This window comes from Bufo bufo, chromosome 11 (genome assembly GCF_905171765.1).
Source record: "Bufo bufo chromosome 11, aBufBuf1.1, whole genome shotgun sequence".
Lineage (NCBI taxonomy): Eukaryota > Metazoa > Chordata > Amphibia > Anura > Bufonidae > Bufo > Bufo bufo.
In genome coordinates this window covers 99,403,992-99,425,303 of record NC_053399.1, presented here as the reverse complement: position 1 = coordinate 99,425,303, position 21,312 = coordinate 99,403,992, and the positions used below count along the sequence as shown (strand labels likewise).

Below are 21,312 nucleotides of genomic sequence, written 5' to 3'. Positions count from 1 at the left end.
TCACAACACCGCCCTCTGGTGGTCATCAGAATAGTATCAATGCGTCCTTCATTAGGAGGTGGGAGCAAGATTTGGGTATTACTTTATCAGATGAATCTGTCTCTTCATTATTGAGGAATTCTCACGGGTTCTCCAGATGCATCAGAATCCAGGAGAATTCCTTTAAATTGCTGACGAGATGGTACCGCACTCCAGAGGTGCTACATAGGATGGACCCTCTCACTTCCCCGGCCTGCTGGAGATGTCACGAAGAGGTGGGCACTGTCTCACATATATGGTGGTCTTGTCGAGGGGTCTCCCGGTTCTGGACCTCGCTTAGTGGGATACTTCAGCAAATTTGTCCTTCGGCCCCTCCACTTTCTCCGGCTTTGGTTCTTCTCAATGTACCATCAAAGGATTTCCCCTTGCATAAGCATTCGCTACTAGCTCATATGTTAACAGCTGCCAAACTTTTAATCCCTCTACATTGGCTCTCGACACATACTCCTTCAATTGAGGAATGGACCCAAAAGGTTCACGAGATCTGTAGGTTCGAAGAACTCACCAGTTGGGAGTCTCTCTCGCACGACAAATTTAATGACATGTGGAGACCATGGTTGAATTGGTTGGAAACAGAGCCGGGGAACCTGTGTCTTTCTGCGGGGTCTTTATAGACTCTCCCCCTCCTCGGTAACTACCCAATTGTGTTATTCACCCCCTTTTATATACCATGCTCGCTTAATTCTACAAAGGTCATGTCTCACTCTACATCAACATACCTTTATATTGTTCCTAGCCTGCATCACCTAGGTCTTGTGGACTAGGGTGGTTGAGCCTTAGAGGTACCTGACCCTCCTTACATGACACATATACTACTCTTGTTAGGTCCGCCTGACTAGCTTAACTAGCTTATCTTTATTCAATGCCTGAACATTTATGATAATGTACTTATATTCATTTCATTGTACTGCATATGCCTCCTCGATTGTTGGGCTGTTGCCCACATTGTTATTGTCTTTTTTTTACCATGCTTGTCGTGATAAATAAAGATTTGTTAAAAAGAATAGTATCAATGCATCACCCTCTGGTGATCATCAGAATAGTATCGTCTTCCAGAAATCATAGTAGCATAGCCCTCTGGTGGTCATCACAGCAGGCTCTCTGTTATCACCTTCTGGTGGTCATCAGAATAGTAATATCTTCTAAAAATCAACAAAACAGCATCACCCTCTGGTGGTCATCAGAAAAGTATCTTCTTAAAATTAACAGAGCAGCATCTCCCTTTGGTGATCATGAGAACAATATCACCGCATCGCCCTCTAGTAGTTAGCATAGTATCATGCTATAGGGGTCAAAAGAAAAGAATGGCCTTTCATCATGGCCTGGCCTTCTAATAGTCACCAGATTAATATTGTCCTCTGAGTGTCGTCAGAGCAGCATCGCCCTCTAGTGGTCATTATTTACTTATTATTTTATTTTGTGATGTTTTATGTCATGAGAGCAGTATCCTCCTCTAGTGGTCATTAGGTTAGTATCCTCGTCCTCTGGTGGTCATCAGGTTAGTGTCCTCTGCTGGTCATCAGAGCAGCACCACCCTCTGGTGCCATTCATAACAGTCTCATCCTGGTGTCTACAGAGCAGCATCGCCCTCTAGTGGTGATCATAAGTGTCATCACAGCATCGCCCTCTGGTGGACATGATGTTATGAGGCATGTAGGGCAGCCACCTCATTCTTTTTCCTTACACTGTTTGGTATGCCTTCACATTACATGCTGAGAGTTGTAGTCCTACAAAGCTGCTGTAAACACAGCGGATAATCAAAACACATAACAATGGACGCTTTCTCAAAGGAACAGGACGCACTCACAAATATCTGGATCATTGGCTTTTATTTCAAAATTGCACAGAAATTTAAGGCTGGCGGGGGATGGGGGAAGGCACTTCAAAAGCTTCGGGGGCTCCTCTAAGGCACTTGAACAACAACCTGGACATCATTCTCCTCCACGATCGGACCTCCTCCAATACAGAATCACATACAGGACTCCATGATACAGACCCCGGTGCTGGGATTAACTCTTCATATACCAGCATTTTTCACTCCCACGCGTTTCATCCCATGTGCTTTATAGAACCTGAACAGGACGTCCGGTACGCAGGCTAAAGTGGATTACGGAAGGCCAGTTTAAAGGGAACACCTTGCCCACCCAAAGAGGCGGAGCTTAATATATACGTGGTATCCCTTTAAAACTGTAGTTGTTAAAAATAATAATAATATGGAGTAAATAAAATAAAAAATTCTCAGATCTGCCCCAAAATAACAAACCGAGCGTACGATATATATATATATATATAGACACAGCAGCATGCACTGGTATGGAGGCGGCTACGCGGATAACTATGGAATGCAAGCGTTATAAAAAATAAAGCAAGATGGCGGACAGACCCTCTGCATTACTCTCTATCCAATGGATCCAAATGTGTGGCCCCGGATGATGACCCCCTGAGTTAGGGCCCCAACAGAAAAAAATATAAAAATTAATAAAAGTGGTGGAGTCTAGTGTTGTGGGTATAACCCCTCCCCCAACTCTGGACCCCCCCAATATGTTAAGCCTCACCCCCTTTTCTGAAAAAAAATATATCCTACAATCTGATCTTTGGCGCAAAATAGACTCCTCCCCTATTTTACTGCTACCAGTACTATGGTAGACGGAGTGCAAATATCTCAGGTTAATGTACAATTAGCGACAATGACAGGACTACAACAAAATGGCGTCTGATCACTAAAGTACCAGGGGCGTGAGAACTTATGAAAAATGGCGTATCGCAGTTCCTAAGGCTGAAGAGGAATTTGGCGAATCTCCTCCGGATAAAAGTGGTCGGTGTGGTCATGTAAACGTAGCGCGGCGGGAAGAGCCTCCTCTTTGGTATTGCGATGTATGGCCTCCATCTTGTAAATGCCATATTGTGTGCGGGGGCGTTCCTGTTATTACTCATCAATATATATATGAGTACTGAACAGATAAAAAATAAAAAGCACAAAAAAATAAAAAATAAGCAGTCGAAAACCCTTTAAATCTGAAACCGTTCAGGGTTCAGCACCAGTGGCCTCACGGTGCAAAGTCACAGGGAGGAGGAGCTTCAGCAGGGGCCCGGTGCTGGTGCCACGGGGCGTCCGGAGTGGGTTTAGCTTTGGTTTCATATAAAAAAAAAAAAATGGCTGCCATCCGAAAACAAAAATTCTCCTTCGATATAAAATACCTGATGTAAAAAATGTTACAAAAACATCCCACAGGAAGAAAACGGAGCCGCCACCGACTTCTCACGCGATGCCGGCGTCCTTACATGATACCGCAGCCCTCCGGGGACACCTGTGCGGAGACAAGGGGCGGGGTCAGTATGATTGAGGAGGGCAGCCATATTTGTATTACAGTAGCCATACTGGGGTGGGCCAGTCTCACCTTGGCACGTTGGTTGTTTCCCACAATGAAGGATCGGGGTGTCAGGCTCTCACCCAGGGTGCTGCCCCCGCCAGTTCCCCCGGCACTACGGAAGGTACGGGTGACGGTAGTGTAAGAACTGGAGGAGGAGGAGGTGCCCGCGGCCTGGGCGCCCCCTAACCCCTTTTCGGCTGGCTGCCCACAGGTGGTGCAGGTGATGTTGCGGGAGCGGAGGTTGTACTCGCTGGGGTCTCCGGTAGAGTTGTGCCCATCCTGCAAGGAGATAAATGGCAGTTCAGTCCTCCGTAGCGGGGGAGGGATTAAATTGTGCGGCAGACATCTTTACTTACATGATGGTGGTGGTGGTGGTGCTCAGCGTCCTCATCATCCTCGTCATCATCCTCATCATTTACCACTGCGCGGACAAGCTTACGCATGGCGACTTCCTGCGGGGATGGTCAATGAGGTCAATACACCCCCAGGATGTTGGCCCCGCCTTCCCCCGCCGCCCGTCTTGTGGTACTCACCTCATTACTGGAGGTCAGCAGGGCAGTGCGGATACTGTCTCCTATCCCCCAGGACGTATGAGACTTCAAGACAAAATCAGTGGGAGGGTTGTGAGGAACGCCGGCCCCAGAAGCCCAGACCTGAGAGGAGAGAAAGATGGTGGCATCAGTGCCATGACCGGCCACCAGGGGGCGGCAGAAAGAACTCTACAGCCTCACAGTGACTATGAATTTCCTTCCTTCCACCAGCAGAGGGTGCTGACGCTCCACACATAAGCAGCACAGAGCCAGCTTTACGGTACAATTTATGGGGGTCCTGTCACTTACCGTCAGGGTCTGGCCCGCCTTCAGCAAGGTCCTGGGGGGGAAGCGGAAAATGATGGGCTTGTCATCTCCGATCTGACGCTTTATCTGCCAGTTCCCCAGCGACTGGTCCTGTGATGTGACGGAAGTGAGGTCAGTAAGTCACGCTACAGGAGAAGACACGCATCTAGTGGTGGTCACCTTCTACCCCCAAATCCTACCTCGCTGGACTTGTTCTTCAGACGCACAAATTTTCCCTCCACATCGACCTCCTCTACGCCCACTTTGCCGCTGGTCCTGGCGTGCTGGTTGTAACTGGTGATCTTGGTCTCCTCCTCCAGTCTCCTCTTCTTGGATGTGGAGGAGACTTGCGCCCCGGATTGTGCCGTCCTTGAGGCCCGCTTCTGCCCACTAGGGCTGGGTGACAGCCGAAGCCTGCCGAAACAAGACGTCTCAGTCGCTCTACCAAGACCCATAGCAGTATTTTACCACTGCTTCCACCCAGCCCTCCTCTCCACAGTCACCCGCCTCTCCTCCTCTTCCACCCGCAGTCACCCGCCTCTCCTCCTCTTCCACCCGCCTCTCCTCCTCTTCCACCCGCAGTCACCCGCCTCTCCTCCTCCTACACCCGCAGTCACCCGCCTCTCCTCCTCTTCCACCCGCAGTCACCCGCCTCTCCTCCTCTTCCACCCGCAGTCACCCGCCTCTCCTCCTCTTCCACCCGCAGTCACCCGCCTCTCCTCCTCTTCCACCCGCAGTCACCCGCCCCTCCTCCTCTTCCACCCGCAGTCACCCGCCTCTCCTCCTCTTCCACCCGCAGTCACCCGCCTCTCCTCCTCTTCCACCCGCAGTCACCCGCCTCTCCTCCTCTTCCACCCGCAGTCACCCGCCTCTCCTCCTCTTCCACCCGCAGTCACCCACCTCTCCTCCTCTTCCACCCGCAGTCACCCACCTCTCCTCCTCTTCCACCCGCAGTCACCCACCTCTCCTCCTCTTCCACCCGCAGTCACCCACCTCTCCTCCTCTTCCACCTCATCTCCTCTTCCACCTGCAGTCACCCACCTCTCCTCCTCTCCTTCCAGGAGTTTGCGGTAGGCATGGATCTCCATGTCCAGTGCCAGCTTGACGTCCAGCAGTTCCTGGTATTCATCCAGCTGTTGCTGCATACGAGCCCTGATCTCCGCCATCTCCCGGTCCTTCTCTGCCAACGCCCGACGGTTCATATCTCTTTCCCGGGTCAGGGCGTCCTCCAGGTCCCGTAGTTTTGCCTCCTTAGCGGCCAGCTGCAGAAAACACAATAGCAGACACTTGTTATAATGGTCAGGCTGGTACCACCACCATCCTGTTCATCTGAATGACCGTAATGCCCACCTGTTTCTGCAGCTGACTGAGCTGAGCGCTAAGACTGTCGATCCGTATCCTGCTCTGCTGGATCTCCTCATGAGCTTCACCCACCATCGAGCTGTTCCTCTCTGCCGACGACTTTGCGTTCTCCAGCTGCACAAATATCAAAGATGAGGTTATACTGAGAAAAAAACTCCACATCACTGTCCACAAGGGGCGGTAATATAGTAGTAACATTACTGTACATAGGAGCAGTATTATAGTAGTTATATTCTTGTGCATAGGAGCAGTATTATAGTAGTTATATTCTTGTACATAGGAGGCAGTATTATAGTAGTTATATTCTTGTACATAGGAGCAGTATTATAGTAGTTATATTCTTGTACATAGGAGGCAGTATTATAGTAGTTATATTCCTGTACATAGGAGCAGTATTATAGTAGTTATATTCCTGTACATAGGAGCAGTATTATAGTAGTTATATCCCTGTACATAGGAGCAGTATTATAGTAGTTATATTCTTGTACATAGGAGCAGTATTATAGTAGTTATATTCCTGTACATAGGAGCAGTATTATAGTAGTTATATTCTTGTACATAGGAGCAGTATTATAGTAGTTATATTCTTGTACATAGGAGGCAGTATTATAGTAGTTATATTCTTGTACATAGGAGCAGTATTATAGTAGTTATATTCTTGTACATAGGAGCAGTATTATAGTAGTTATATTCCTGTACATAGGAGGCAGTATTATAGTAGTTATATTCTTGTACATAGGAGGCAGTATTATAGTAGTTATATTCCTGTACATAGGAGGCAGTATTATAGTAGTTATATTTCTGTACATAGGAGCAGTATTATAGTAGTTATATTCCTGTACATAGGAGGCAGTATTATAGTAGTTATATTCTTGTACATAGGAGGCAGTATTATAGTAGTTATATTCTTGTACATAGGAGCAGTATTATAGTAGTTATATTCTTGTACATAGGAGCAGTATTATAGTAGTTATATTCCTGTACATAGGAGGCAGTATTATAGTAGTTATATTCTTGTACATAGGAGGCAGTATTATAGTAGTTATATTCTTGTACATAGGAGCAGTATTATAGTAGTTATATCCCTGTACATAGGAGCAGTATTATAGTAGTTATATTCTTGTACATAGGAGGCAGTATTATAGTAGTTATATTCTTGTACATAGGAGCAGTATTATAGTAGTTATATTCTTGTACATAGGAGCAGTATTATAGTAGTTATATTTCTGTACATAGGAGCAGTATTATAGTAGTTATATTCCTGTACATAGGAGGCAGTATTATAGTAGTTATATTCTTGTACATAGGAGGCAGTATTATAGTAGTTATATTCTTGTACATAGGAGCAGTATTATAGTAGTTATATTCTTGTACATAGGAGCAGTATTATAGTAGTTATATTCCTGTACATAGGAGGCAGTATTATAGTAGTTATAATCTTGTACATAGGAGCAGTATTATAGTAGTTATATTCTTGTATATAGGAGGCAGTATTATAGTAGTTATATTCTTGTACATAGGAGCAGTATTATAGTAGTTATATTCTTGTACATAGGAGCAGTATTATAGTAGTTATATTCTTGTACATAGGAGCAGTATTATAGTAGCTATACTCTTGTACATAGGAGCAGTATTATAGTAGTTATACTCTTGTACATAGGAGCAGTATTATAGTAGTTATATTCTTGTACATAGGAGCAGTATTATAGTAGTTATATTCCTGTACATAGGAGGCAGTATTATAGTAGTTATATTCTTGTACATAGGAGCAGTATTATAGTAGTTATATTCTTGTACATAGGGGCAGTATTATAGTAGTTATATTCCTGTACATAGGAGGCAGTATTATAGTAGTTATATTCTTGTACATAGGAGCAGTATTATAGTAGTTATATTCTTGTACATAGGAGCAGTATTATAGTAGTTATATTCCTGTACATAGGAGCAGTATTATAGTAGTTATATTCTTGTACATAGGAGCAGTATTATAGTAGTTATATTCTTGTACATAGGAGCAGTATTATAGTAGTTATATTCCTGTACATAGGTACAGTATTATAGTAGTTATATTCTTGTACATAGGAGCAGTATTATAGTTGTTATATTTCTGTACATATGAGGCAGGATTATATATATATATATATTATAATTTTTTTTTTTTTTAGTCCTATGATGTCAGAGAATGATATTGCCATGAATAAATCACCCAGGAACCACCCAAATACAGTTCACCATTTTACCTTGAATACTAGGAAGTCAGGACCTCTGCAGGGACACATCTCCTGGTGACAATGTGTATACTTCAGGTGTAAGTTTATGTTGCAGTGTATATAGAAGTCACTGTAAACCCTTCAGGGGGTCAGGAACGGTGACATTATGTCTCAGTGCACATCCCCCTGGAGCTAGCTCATATATATCAGGGATGTCCAACACATAGGTGGAGGGCAAAGATGGATGACATAGGCCCCTGTATATAAGTAGGTACATTATATCTGATTTGTTTGGTTGGAGACCAGAAATCGAGCAGTAAAATGGGATAACGGACTTTGCAGGTCTTCACTGAGACCAGAGTTGGGAGGCCATGCGGCATGGAGGGTTCATATCTACACTGCGCATGAAAAAGTGTCCCCTGGAGCCCTGAAACGCGTTAGTTTGGATGACCTGGAGATGTCCTGACTTCCTGGTTGTTCCCTGACAAGGCTGGCACGTGGCTATGCGTCTATTCCATCAGTGCACCTCCTTGTACTGCCGCGTACTCGCTCACTATAGCGTACTACGGCTACTAGCGCCATTATCTCCCATTTTTTACCTTAGCGTTGTACGTCTTCTCCAGCTCCTCCTTATACTGGTCGATCTGTCCCTCGTGTTGGGCACGGAGGTCTAGCAGAGCATCGGACAGTTTGCTTTCAAACTCACGCTGGCGGCCGCTGTCGATCTCCACCAGGCGCGTTTCGTGCCGTCTCTTGGACTCCCGCAGTTCCTGTAAAAAGTATCCTTGGTCAACTACGAAATGGCGGCATGTCATCCTCCACAGCACGCAAGGATGTTGTACCCACCTCACCGTAGATGTTCTTCTGAAATTCCAACTCTTCTCTGAGGGTCTGGTTACGGTTTTCGGCGTCAACGCGGCGCAGCATTTCATCCTGAAGCTGCTTCTTGGCGTCCGCGAGGCTTCCTTCCAACTGCAGAGAGAACGACTTAGTGAGGAGAGACCCCCAGTGTACAGTAAGTGATATATACAGCCCCCTCCACCCAGGGAATGTCAGCCGCCATTGCTAGGTCCCCGCGTCTGACCTTGGCGAGTTGTCCTTTGAGGTCCCGCACTTCGGCCTCCAAGTTCCTCTTCTCCCCCAGAGCAGTGGACAACGTCGCGTCCTTGGAGTTCAGGAGGGCCTCTAAGTCCTTCAGCCGAGCCTGAGCCGCCAGCAGATCGGCCTCCTTCTTCTTGTTTCTGGAAGACAGAAATATAACCCTAGGTCATGTCTGGACGCCCCACAGCGCTGGCGGACATTTTATGTATTCCCGTGCCTGAGGCCTTCAGTTGGTTAAGACTACAGATGAGCAAAGTTTTGGAAAATTCGATTCGGCTGCTTCGCCAAATTTTACCCAAAAATTTGCTTTGTGCCGAATTACTACTTCACGAAGCGTATTTCTTTCTAAGTAGTGGGTGCAATGACAGGGAGTAGCGATTGCGCCGCCCCCGTCATTGTACCCCTTTAGATGCCGCGGTCATACATGATCTGATAGCAATAATCCAGTGTAAAAAAATTAATACAATCATACGTACCCGATTCCATTTGATCGTGAGATCTAGCGTGAAATGTCGCGCAGCCAGTGATGACGTCATCACATCAGCTGTTGTGGTGACATCATAGGTCACTGTGCACAGGATTAGATCTTTAATAAAGATGGCAGCGGCCGGCTTTTCGCGCTCAAATGGATTAATCAGTTAAATTTTTTAATTTTTTTGCACCATTTCAGGTAAAATCGATTTGTTACCACGAAGCACGAGGAAATTCAGTTTTGTGACGAATTGAATTTTCTGAGATTGGTTGCAGTCAATGAATGCACTTCTAAAAAAAATTAATATGGCCGTCATGACTGCCCCTGCGGTGGTTGTCACCCAGCTTTCCCGCACAGCAAAAAGAGTTGTAAATTAGCGCCTTGCTCGCTGGGGGCGGGGCCTCGCACTACAATGATTGGCTGTGGACTAGTTTGAAGACCCGCCCATCTCCCAGCATGCCGCGCTGTGAATGGCGGCAGCTGCCCGATGGGATATAAGCCTGTAAACATGGCAGCTGCTCCAGAAAACAGATGCAGCAGACTTTGGTGTAGCAGACAGAGGGGGGCATACTGCGCCCCCCGTGCCATTCATAATGGGTCACCTCACCCTGGACAGGTGCGACGCTACAATAAAGCTCACTCCACCAGTAGACACCGTCCGTCATGTCATGATAGGAACTCCTATGGATCGTGAGAGGAGTCCGAGACCTGGGGGCGTCATCACAACGGACAAGAGGAAGGGACTCCTTAAAGTAACTTCAGCTCGAGCGGAGTGCCCCCAGATCACCAACAGATCCACTCCGCGCCCCTCGTCTACACGTTTCTGTGACGCCCAATATGGACGCCATCACAGCATGGATTGGTACGCTCAACTCTGCCAAGTTATGAAGTAATGCATCCAAATGGAAGCGGCCATATTGGCTAGCTTTCCCAGGAGCTAACCGAACAGCCGCGGCGCATCAAGCTTTATTTGTCAGCAACACAGAATCCACTATAAACTTTGGGCCTGGACGACGCGTTTCAGGGGTTTGTGTGTAAACTCCGGGGGCCGGACGTCGTCTGTGCAGAACATTCCTGGTATTTTTAGCTTAAGATTTAAAGAAAAAAGTTGCTTCCAGTAATGCGTTTCGTGGCGGCGCTCCAGGAGCAGCAGCCGCTTCCACCAGTACGCTCGCTCCAAGTTTCCAGTCACTTAATGGGAGCTGAGCACGTTGTTTATACAGGACGCCCCTGGGGCGCGGGGGAAGGGGGGGCTAGCCTAACGTCAGCACCGCTGCCGATCTCATGAAATTCACAGGATTTAAAAAAATATATAATAATTTAATCCCGCCATGCTTTAGATTGCGAGCTCTTGTGGTAACGTAAATGTCGCTGCGTGCGGAGTTTGGATTGTCCTCCCCCCTTCCTTGCCAGGATCATCCGCCCGCCATTCTTTCTTTTACGAGATGAGGGGAACACCCAGGTATCAAGTTAAACTGACAATGTCGCCTGAGGGTGCAGCAGGTCCGGGGAACATGGAGACGAGGCCGGGACTTGTCAGACCAGACATCACTGAGGCGCAGGGTGCCTCGTACCTCAGCGATGTGACTAATTCCTTATTTCGGAGGCGCTGCACATGCAGGGTGTATACACTTGGCACGCTGCACGGCCAGGAAGGGATGACATGCGAAGTACAAGCTGCCACGTTGCCGCCTCCTGCTTCATCGCCTTCTTCCATGCCGTACATTTGCCAATATTTTATTACATCTCCGCCCCGCACCCATGGGGAACCCTAAAAACGACGGGCCGAAAATACACACATTGAGTCTGTGAGGACGGTCATGTCTGTTGTATGTGGGCGCCATCTTTGGGGATAATACAGGCGCCTCGCCCCATTTTTCGGGTGTGTCTGTGATGGACTGATCTAGGTACAGCGGATACGCCACGCACTGCGCCAGAACGGACGCCTAAGTCATGAGCCGCTCCTCGCCCCTACCCCCCAGCAATGAGGAAGATCCCACTACAAAGCTGGGTGAAAACCAACATAGCCGCCATTACAGGAATGGGGGATTCTGTATGGCGGCCATATTGGGGAACAAAAAAAACCTTGACGGCTGCTTTGAGTGATAACTGCGCCTGCTGATGCAGAGTGGCCTGACTACTGCCATCCAGGGAAAAGCTGTTTGACAACCTCAGGCAGTCGCAGGGTTAATAGCGAGGCTCTCACAGACACTTGAGACGCAGCCTTGTCCTTGCAGGGCCGCATCCCATGAGTCATCACTCCTGGATGGAAAAACTTGAGGCGGCGGCAGAGGAGGGGGGCACAGTTTGTGTCTCTGTCGCTACGGTAACCGGCAGGGGCTTCAGCTCGCCTCGGGGCCCGTTATTTCCTGTTAACAATAGACATTGAGCTGTGACGGGTGTAAAAGAGGGTGTCAGACACCGGAGTGGGGGAGGAATCACTGACACCCGGCGGATGCGTCACACAGCGGTGACTAAATAATAACAAGAGGCTTAAAGGGGAACTCCACCCAAAATCTCTAAAGCCCAGAAATATGTAAATCCCTGGGAGATATCAGACGTACCCCCCCCCCCCTTTCAATACCTGCATTACCGATCCCCACAACACATAATAAAGACCACCACAGCTCTCCCCATAAAAGTGACAGCCACAGCGCTCCCCGCAAAAGTGACAGCCACAACGCTCCCCGTAAAAGTGACAGCCACAGCGCTCCCCGTAAAAGTGACAGCCACAGCGCTCCCCGTAAAAGTGACTGCCACAGCGCTCCCCGCAAAAGTGACTGCCACAGCGCTCCCCGCAAAAGTGACTGCCACAGCGCTCCCCGCAAAAGTGACTGCCGCAGCGCTCCCCGTAAAAGTGACAGCCGCAGCGCTCCCCGTAAAAGTGACAGCCGCAGCGCTCCCCGTAAAAGTGACAGCCGCAGCGCTCCCCGTAAAAGTGACTGCCACAGCGCTCCCCGCAAAAGTGACAGCCACAGCGCTCCCCGTAAAAGTGACAGCCACAGCGCTCCCCGTAAAAGTGACAGCCACAGCGCTCCCCGCAAAAGTGACAGCCACAGCGCTCCCCGCAAAAGTGACAGCCACAGCGCTCCCCGCAAAAGTGACAGTCACAGCGCTCCCCGCAAAAGTGACAGCCACAGCGCTCCCCGCAAAAGTGACAGCCACAGCGCTCCCCGTAAAAGTGACTGCCACAGCGCTCCCCGCAAAAGTGACTGCCACAGCGCTCCCCGCAAAAGTGACAGCCGCAGCGCTCCCCGCAAAAGTGACTGCCACAGCGCTCCCCGTAAAAGTGACAGCCGCAGCGCTCCCCGTAAAAGTGACAGCCACAACGCTCCCCGTAAAAGTGACAGCCACAGCGCTCCCCGTAAAAGTGACTGCCACAGCGCTCCCCGCAAAAGTGACTGCCACAGCGCTCCCCGCAAAAGTGACTGCCACAGCGCTCCCCGCAAAAGTGACTGCCACAGCGCTCCCCGTAAAAGTGACAGCCGCAGCGCTCCCCGTAAAAGTGACAGCCACAACGCTCCCCGTAAAAGTGACTGCCACAGCGCTCCCCGTAAAAGTGACAGCCGCAGCGCTCCCCGTAAAAGTGACAGCCGCAGCGCTCCCCGTAAAAGTGACAGCCGCAGCGCTCCCCGTAAAAGTGACTGCCACAGCGCTCCCCGCAAAAGTGACAGCCGCAGCGCTCCCCGTAAAAGTGACAGCCACAGCGCTCCCAGTAAAAGTAACAGCCAAGGCGCTCCCCATAAAAGTGACTGTCCCTGCGCTTCCCTTAAGTGTCACCATCACAGTGCCCCCATGACAGTGATCTGACAGCGTTCCCCATGAGAGACCAACACAGCACCAGCATAAAAGTGACGGTCACAGCGCAGCCATGTGTGAGGAAGCGCCTTATTTACACAAGATGCAGTTTGGCGTTGTAGCGGGAGGGGTCTGTCACTATCCAGAACTTGTGGTATTTGGCAGGAGGTGCGTCGGGACAGGTTGACAGATTAGCGGCGCGCCCTCTTTCTCAATACCTTTCTACTGTACGCAGAGACCGAGATTAAGGGATAGACGCACACGTGAACTTCAGTACAGTAACAGCGCCGGTGGATCGTGGAACCTATGAATGACATCATGGAGGCACAAGGCATGGGAGGCCACTACTGTGCACAAAAAATGGCCACTTAGCATCGCAGTGCTCACGAGTGGTCACACTAGTCTACAATTCTACATTGTACAAAATGGCCGCCACCTCCATCTAAGTCATTTTTATGACCGGAGTTACTGTCATGGATGATATGACAACTCCAGAGAGGCCACCCCGTATTTATCTGCGACAGCACAGGAAGCCGATACAGCCGACCACGTAGTCATATGGCGCGGCTGATAGGAGAAGCTGTCACTAATAATGAAGAGACGCTGCCGTAAAATACCCAGAAGACATCCGACCAACCAGACCACTGAAGCTGCCATAACTGCGCCATTTTGGTTACAAGGCTGAAGCTGTAGGAACCGCCATGGGGTTGGCAGTCATCTCCGTGCCCATAGCGGTGCCTACAGGAGGCAGAATACAGATATCCAGGTTCAGACTGCGTCTTGTCCTATGGGAAGACTCCATTATCAGATGTGAGTGATGTAGGAAGGAAGTACCAGCGTGAGCGAGATCCGGATGTCACTTAGCGCCTTACGCCGCTTATCAGGAGCATGAGGTTATTGTTCTCCTCAGAGGCCGCATGCTGGGAGGACGTGGAGGTTCCTCTCAAAAGGTTTACATTTAAAGGAACACTCAAGACAAACCATGTAAACTGTGTTATGACCAGGACAGGACAAGAGGGGTGGAGCATGACACAGAGCCCCTGTGTCATGCCCCGCCCCCTGCATTAGGCAGAGCACAGTGTATTAGTTTCGCCCACAGCATTCCTTTCCTCTGTTTCTTTTAGTGTCACAATCACTTTGTAAGTGGATGATCTGCCGATAGCAACCAATAAGATGGCATCTCAGGAGTTAAAGTGGAGGAATCAACCCGATCGATGGAGGGTCATTGTGGCTTCCTAGCTTTCCAGAGGTACTGAAGTCAATGACTACCTTAGAGTCTCAGGTTACACAACCTTTTATGGATTTTATTATATTTTTTAAATAATGAAAATTTAAAACAAAACATAAGCTCTGGGATTTCGAATCCGTTGGAGTAGGCTGGTCCCTCCCCTGGTTTTACGACATGCGTCCTGCAAACAATTGGTAACAGCTGAGACGCCCCCCCCCCCTTACATCGACAGGAGCGTCTGTATCCCTAGATGGCGCCTGTCGCCAGAGATGGCGTCCTGAGCAGCTGCAAGAGGAACAAAACTTCTCCTGCAGCAGGCAAAAGCCAGGGAAAAAAAAAAAAAACGGCTCCGGGATCCGTTAAAGAACAAAAGTACTTCTTTAAATTGTAGAAAAAAAATTCCTGATTTACAAACCACAAAGACAGAAATGAAGAGAAGTTTTCTGCTTGTGAGTCATGAGCCGCGCGGAGACCAAGAGCGAAATAATAATATAATTATAACCACAGTGGAAACTTCCACCCCCTCCCCCACTCCAGGGCTGCGCCGATTTATGGGAGAAAATAAAAGGAAAAAAAGATCACTTCTTAGGCCAAATCCACACAATCTGTTCTTTGTTAGTGAGGTCTGCCAGACGACGGGATCGCTACGGAGAGGACCGCCATTATGAAACACGCTGGAACTAAAGTTTTTTTTATTTTTATTATTATTATTATATTTTTCACAATAAAAAATATATATATATTTTTTATATCCAATTAGGCCTTCTGTTTGCCCAGGAGATTACCGCCCGCAGGGAGTATATCACCGTACGCTGCGTGTTTATAAGAAGGATGCGGATCTGGGGGACGCACCGCGTGACAAGTTGTCAGACCAGTCGGTGGCGGTCTTACGAGGCGGTCCTACACCAGGAATTCCTTATATAACTGTGTGTATCAGCACCTTTTCGTGAAAAAATGAAAGGGGGGACGACGACAGCCTGACTGGCTCCCATTAACCTCTTCACGGCTGGGTGACGGCCATTTTAAGGGTACAATTCAGGAAGCAATCTCCTGTCTGTATCGTCAGAGGGTTCCTGTTTTTGCGCCATCCTGTGGGTTATCTGCACTATAATATGGGGGGTGTCCGGCCGCAGAGAAGGAAGTGGTAATGATAACCCCACCATTAGCAGAAAGAAAACGGGTAACAGTAGCAACTGACGCATTTACCTCAAGTGAAAATGGTGGAGTGCGCCAAAAATCACACCATGTGCGCAGAATGGCGCTCCGCCGCCGTATCTCTCATTTTTCGCCACGTGGCTGCAGATTGTAAAAAAACTATAAACCCTGAGCAATAAACGTCAGGGCGCTACAAACGTGAGGCTGGCACCGCTCCAATCACTGACCCTGCCAGGTGGCACGGGCAACGATATGGGCGGCTGGCCCTCCATCTCTACGTGCCCCCTGATTACACATCGCAGTGCCCGAAGTACTTTCACTTTCCTCCAAACTATGCGAGCAATTCAGAAAATACCAGAAAGATGATAAAAATGTGACCTTTGTGACAGCAGCGGGCCGTCACCTGTAGCCACTATAGCAACCAAGAAAGATTGATGATAGTTTCCATAGAAACCAATGAAAATATAGAGATGTTGCCCATAGTAACAATAAGTCTGAAAAGGAAAGCAGCGATCGTATTAGTCGCTAGGGGACAATTACTCGTTACTATGGGTAATACCTGCAATCACTGGTTGCTATGAAGAAAACCTCCACTTCTGAGTTGGTTGCTATGGGCCCAGTTTAGACCAGGGCCTGCCAGCCTGGCTTGTAGAGAGTTCCCACCTGCTGGAGCAAAATGGTGGCCCAGATGTGTACAGCTGGATCTCCCCGTGATGCCCCCAGCTCTATGTTCACCTTTCACTATGGCTGCCCCCCCATCAATCGGGAAGACCAGGGCAGCCATTTTGGGAAGTGAACCGCCATCATGGACTGCAGAATGTTGATTCGTGTGGTGCCTCACCATGCTGGTGACCTTTCCGTGTATAGCCCACGTCAGCCGTGCCAGTCACAGCTCTTGGCACAGAGGTGGTTAATGGGAGCAGGGCTTGTGCGGACAAAGAGACTTTTATCAAGGTTATGGAGCAGCGTCTGGAGATGTGGAGCGCCAAGGATTCCGGCAGCTCGTGGGACGCCAGATTGTGCCAGCCACGTCAGCCCCCACCATGTACAGCGCAATCCTCAGCAAGCACACTCCTCTGCTGAAAACCTCTGTGCTGCAGGGAGGACCCTGCTCCTTCCACTATGTAATTCTCATCCTGTGACCTCCACAAGATCAGCACACTCCTCTGCTGAAATCCTCTGTGCTGCTAGTGGAACCTTGTACCTTTTCATTATGACCTCTTGCAAGATCAGCACAACGACCTTTCTGAAATACTCTGCTCTGCGGGGGGGACCCTGCTCTTTTTACAATAACCGCCTTTAAGATCAGCATACTCTCTTTCTGAAATACTCTGTGCTGCTTGGAACCCTGTTCCTTCTCCTAATATTTTCTGTACAATAGACTCAATCTTCTCCTGAAATACTCTGTGCTGCAGGGGACCCTGTACCTTCTATGAACTTCTGTAAAATCAACACAGTCCTCCCCTGAAATACTCTGTGCTGCTGTGGACCCTGTCTTTTGTACTATAACTTTCTGTAAACTCAACACAGTCTTCTCCTGCAATACTCTGTGCTGCTGACTAGACATTAACCCCCACCCCAACACATGGTTCTCAGCACAGGCTTTCTATCCCCTTCGCGTACAGTTCTAAGCGAATAGTACACGGGCGTGGCAGAGCACCATAGGTGGTGCCAAGGTGTGCGACACTCGCTTTACCCAGCATGCCGCGGTACACGTAAGAGTTGTGCAAGACAGGGGCCACGAATCGCTGTTTTATCCGGCCTATGGATTGCCATGGAAACATTAGGTGAAATATCAGCGGCGGGTGCGGCCTGAGAATCCCGCGTCAGAACGTGTGACTGAAGGACTTCGCACACATCTCCCTGAGGCAACCATGAGACACTACAGGAATGTACGAGGACTGGCGGCCGCATGTCGGGACTACCCGTGTCCTTGCCCCAACATAACCTAACACTTCTGACAATGACATTCTACCATCCGCTGAGGTGAAGCATGGCCCGTAGTATTCCTTGTGGACAAACAACGCATGCTGTGGCGGTCATATTAAGCCCCATGTGTTTACTACATGAGACATCCACAGAGGTGAGCCATCATCAGTCCCCATGCTATCTGCTGGGTTATAGTGGCGGTTTTACCTCAGAACATTGTGTGGCGGCCATATTGATCCCCATGTGTTTGATACACGAGTATAATAGACATAAACCGACAGCTCCATGTTGTATACAAGTTATCCATTAAGGTTTATTAACAGTTTCACCTCAGGACGTTGTGTGGTGGCCATTTTGTTTCCCAAGTGTTCTCTCAGGAGGAACACTCGTAATACTCCACGTGGGACCATCACACCTGCAATTAACTGCATGGCATATGCCTATTTAATACTTTATGTGCTACTGGCCTAATTAAATTTCCAGTTTCACCTCACAGCATCGTGTGGCAGCCATATTGATCCCCATGTGTTTACTACATGAGACATCTACACAGGAGTACCATAGAGAGGTGAGCCATCATCAGTCCCCATGTTGTCTGCTGGGTTATAGTGGCGGTTTTACCTCAGAACATCATGTTGCGGCCATATTGATAGCCATGTGTTTGCTACACGGGTATAATAGAGGAACATAAACCAATCATCAGCGCCATGTCGTGGACAAGTTATCCTTTAAGTTCTTTTGGCAGTTTCACCTCAGAATGTTGTGTGGTGGCCATTTTGTTTCCCAAGTTTTCTCTCAGGGGGAACTCTGGTAATAATCGTGGGACCATCACATGCCTATTTAATACTTTATATGCTACAGACCTAATTAAATTTCCAGTTTTACCTCAGAGCAGGCGCCATTTTGTTAACAATTATATGGGAATGTCAAACCCGTAATTAACTCTGTAAAATGATCTATATATATATATATATATATATATATATATATATATATATATATATATATATATATATATATATATATCAACATATATCACTACATTTTTATTTGGTTCACCTCAGATTTTAAACTTTTCCTTAATTAAATGACATTTTTTACATAACTTCAGTGAACACTAAATATAATTTTTTATTGAATGAAGTCTTTTGGGTGCCTCGCTCTCTATGACTACCTCGGGAGGACGGTGACAATGCTTCCCGATATAGCTCCCTGCAGTCCCTCCTATAGGCAGGACTCATTACTCACGATGTATTGCGCTGCTCGGCTCTGCTACATTGAGTCACTCATTCTCTGTGATCCTCCCTTTTCTCCTCATAGTACACAACCTATTACGTAAATTAGTACGAACCAGTTCCCCGTTTCTGGCGGGACCGCCGACTCTTTATCCCATTAGGAATGGCAGCCATGCTTTTAGGATCGGCAATGATCAGAGACATCCCCTATTTTCACAAAGACTCTATAGGAAACATCTCGTCGTCCCACATATTTATATAATTTGGGGGGGAAGGGGGGATAATTACGGATAACGGGCTTTGCATGGAATTCGGAGGATTGTTTGGAAAATTAAAAGCAGGATCTGCGTGATGTTGGCAGGACACCATGTTTTCCCTGGCGTCGGAGGAGACGTAGAGACACTTACAGCCGTCTGCCCTCCACCAGTGGGGTTTATTACAGAGAAAAAACCTACAGACAGACTTTCTGCAGCGATGGCGGGCGGCACGATGGGTGTGCCTATATCAGCGGCTGCCCAGACACAACACATGGCTGATTGGCAGAACACGGCATCCTCATGTAGTGCTTGGCAAACAGTCTGCAGAACGCCGGTGCCAGGGCAGCCGGGCACAATAGGCTCAAACGGGGATGAAGATGACAGCTGCAAAAAAAGCAGCTGCCTGCACCCAGGCATTGTGATAGCCTGCAGAATGTGCAGAGACGCTTAAATACTCTGTGCTGGCTACAACACCTCGTAGTCTGCAAGAAGAAGGGGGGGGGGGGGAAGGAGTGCGCTAAAAACTCCAGAGGAAGATTATTTCTGTCTGCAGTCTATTAATGGAGGCAACGGGCAGCGACAGGCCAGGGAAAGGGGGAGGGGGGGGGCGGAAATTTTATGGAATTTCTGCCTTAAAGTGTCCAGACCCCGCATCCGCTCCCAGAGAAAGTGAAAGTGCTATGCACAGGAGAAGGAGCGATACGTACTCATTCATACCCAAACAACATGGAGTCAAAGTATTGATCGTGCAAACAAGCAGCGAGCACAGCAACTAAAGGGTTAACAGGACAGTACAGTCCACAGTGTCCAACGAATATTTAACCCCCGCGCCCAGATCTCCCATATATAACCCTCCAATATTCCCTTTATATCCCCCAGTCCACATGTGCTGCATACACCCCCAATCCGTGTCTCCGGTATACATCCCTGTATACACCCCCCAGTCTGTATCACCCATATATATCGCCCGAGCTATATCCCTATATACACCCATATATATCACCCCAAGATATATCCCTATATACACCCCCAGTCTATACCACTCATATATATTGCCCCATCTTCATCCGACATATATACCACTCCTGTCTGTATCCCCCCATACATGCCCCGCTGTCTGTATCCCCCCATACATGCCCCGCTGTGTGTATCCCCCCATATTTGCCCCGCTGTCCGTATCCCCCCATATATCCCCCGCTGTCTGTATCCCCCCATATATGCCCCGCTGTCTGTATCTTCCGTATACGCCCCGCTGTCTGTATCCCTCGTATATGACCTGCAGTCTATATCCCCCTATATGCCACGCAGTCTGTATCCCCCCCTTATATGCCCCCAGCCACCATTGCCCCGCTCCTTACCGTGCCTTCAGCTCGTTCTGCTCCTCCCGGATCTTGCTCAGTTCCAGCTGGAGTCGAGCCCTCTCTTTGGCCACAGAATCCAGCGTCTTGCGTGCGTCGGCAAGCTCAGTCTCGTAGGCAGACTTGATGCTGGACACCTCGCGGCTCACCACCTCCTCAGACTCGGTGATCCTCAGCCGCAGCCCCGCGTTCTCCGACTCCAGGGAGCGCACCTTGTCGATGTAGATAGCCAGCCGGTCATTGAGCTCCTGCAGGTCTTCCTTCTCCTGAAGGCGGGTGATGCGGGTGGGTGACAGCGGGGTGGACGAGTGGCCCCGGTTGCTCTTCCGGTTCCCTGGCGTTTCCATCGCAGCTTCGTCTGCAGCAGAATGAAGGAGAGAGTGTGAGGATCTGTGCTGCGCTCTCCCGGCTCTCTCTATGACTGTCTCACTCTGAGAGACTGTAATAACATTCCCTGGGAGGAGCCGAGGAGAAGCTGACGCTGCCCAGATCCAGGACAGCCCACAGTATCACCCACCACTGCCCAGATCCAGGACAACCCACAGTATCACCCACCACTGCCCAGATCCAGGACAACCCACAGTATCACCCACCACTGCCCAGATCCAGGACAACCCACAGCAGCACCCACCGCTGCCCAGATCCAGGACAACCCACAGCAGCACCCACCGCTGCCCAGATCCAGGACAGCCCACAGCAGCACCCACCGCTGCCCAGATCCAGGACAACCCACAGCAGCACCCACCGCTGCCCAGATCCAGGACAGCCCACAGCAGCACCCACCGCTGCCCAGATCCAGGACAGCCCACAGCAGCACCCACCGCTGCCCAGATCCAGGACAGCCCACAGCAGCACCCACCGCTGCCCAGATCCAGGACAGCCCACAGCAGCACCCACCGCTGCCCAGATCCAGGACAGCCCACAGCAGCACCCACCGCTGCCCAGATCCAGGACAGCCCAC

General features: G+C 49.0%; 1 protein-coding gene across 1 annotated transcript; it reads right to left on the bottom strand.

Annotated features, from left to right (window-relative positions):
- Positions 1 to 1,851: 1,851 nt before the first annotated feature.
- LMNA (lamin A/C) lies at positions 1,852 to 20,808 on the bottom strand. Its single transcript, XM_040412417.1, has 12 exons — positions 20,352 to 20,808; positions 8,903 to 9,059; positions 8,665 to 8,790; positions 8,418 to 8,588; positions 5,597 to 5,722; positions 5,288 to 5,508; positions 4,447 to 4,660; positions 4,250 to 4,357; positions 3,944 to 4,063; positions 3,767 to 3,862; positions 3,438 to 3,689; positions 1,852 to 3,347 (listed from the first exon to the last, which is right to left on the bottom strand). Exons 1-12 carry the CDS (start codon positions 20,696 to 20,698, stop codon positions 3,318 to 3,320), a joined length of 1,968 nt encoding a protein of 655 aa, XP_040268351.1. The 5' UTR covers positions 20,699 to 20,808; the 3' UTR covers positions 1,852 to 3,317.
- Between the last annotated feature and the right edge of the window lie 504 nt (positions 20,809 to 21,312).

What these genes read in the sequence shown, in the direction of transcription:
- LMNA (XM_040412417.1), bottom strand. Translation starts at nt 20,698, where the DNA reads ATGGAAACGCCAGGGAACCGGAAGAGCAACCGGGGCCACTCGTCCACC. An exon ending in TCAAAGGACAACTCGCCAAG is followed by an intron (nt 8,791 to 8,902) that starts GTCAGACGCGGG and finishes TTCTCTCTGCAG; the next exon opens with TTGGAAGGAAGCCTCGCGGA. An exon ending in CTGGAAGGAGAGGAGGAGAG is followed by an intron (nt 4,661 to 5,287) that starts GTGGGTGACTGC and finishes TTGTTTCGGCAG; the next exon opens with GCTTCGGCTGTCACCCAGCC.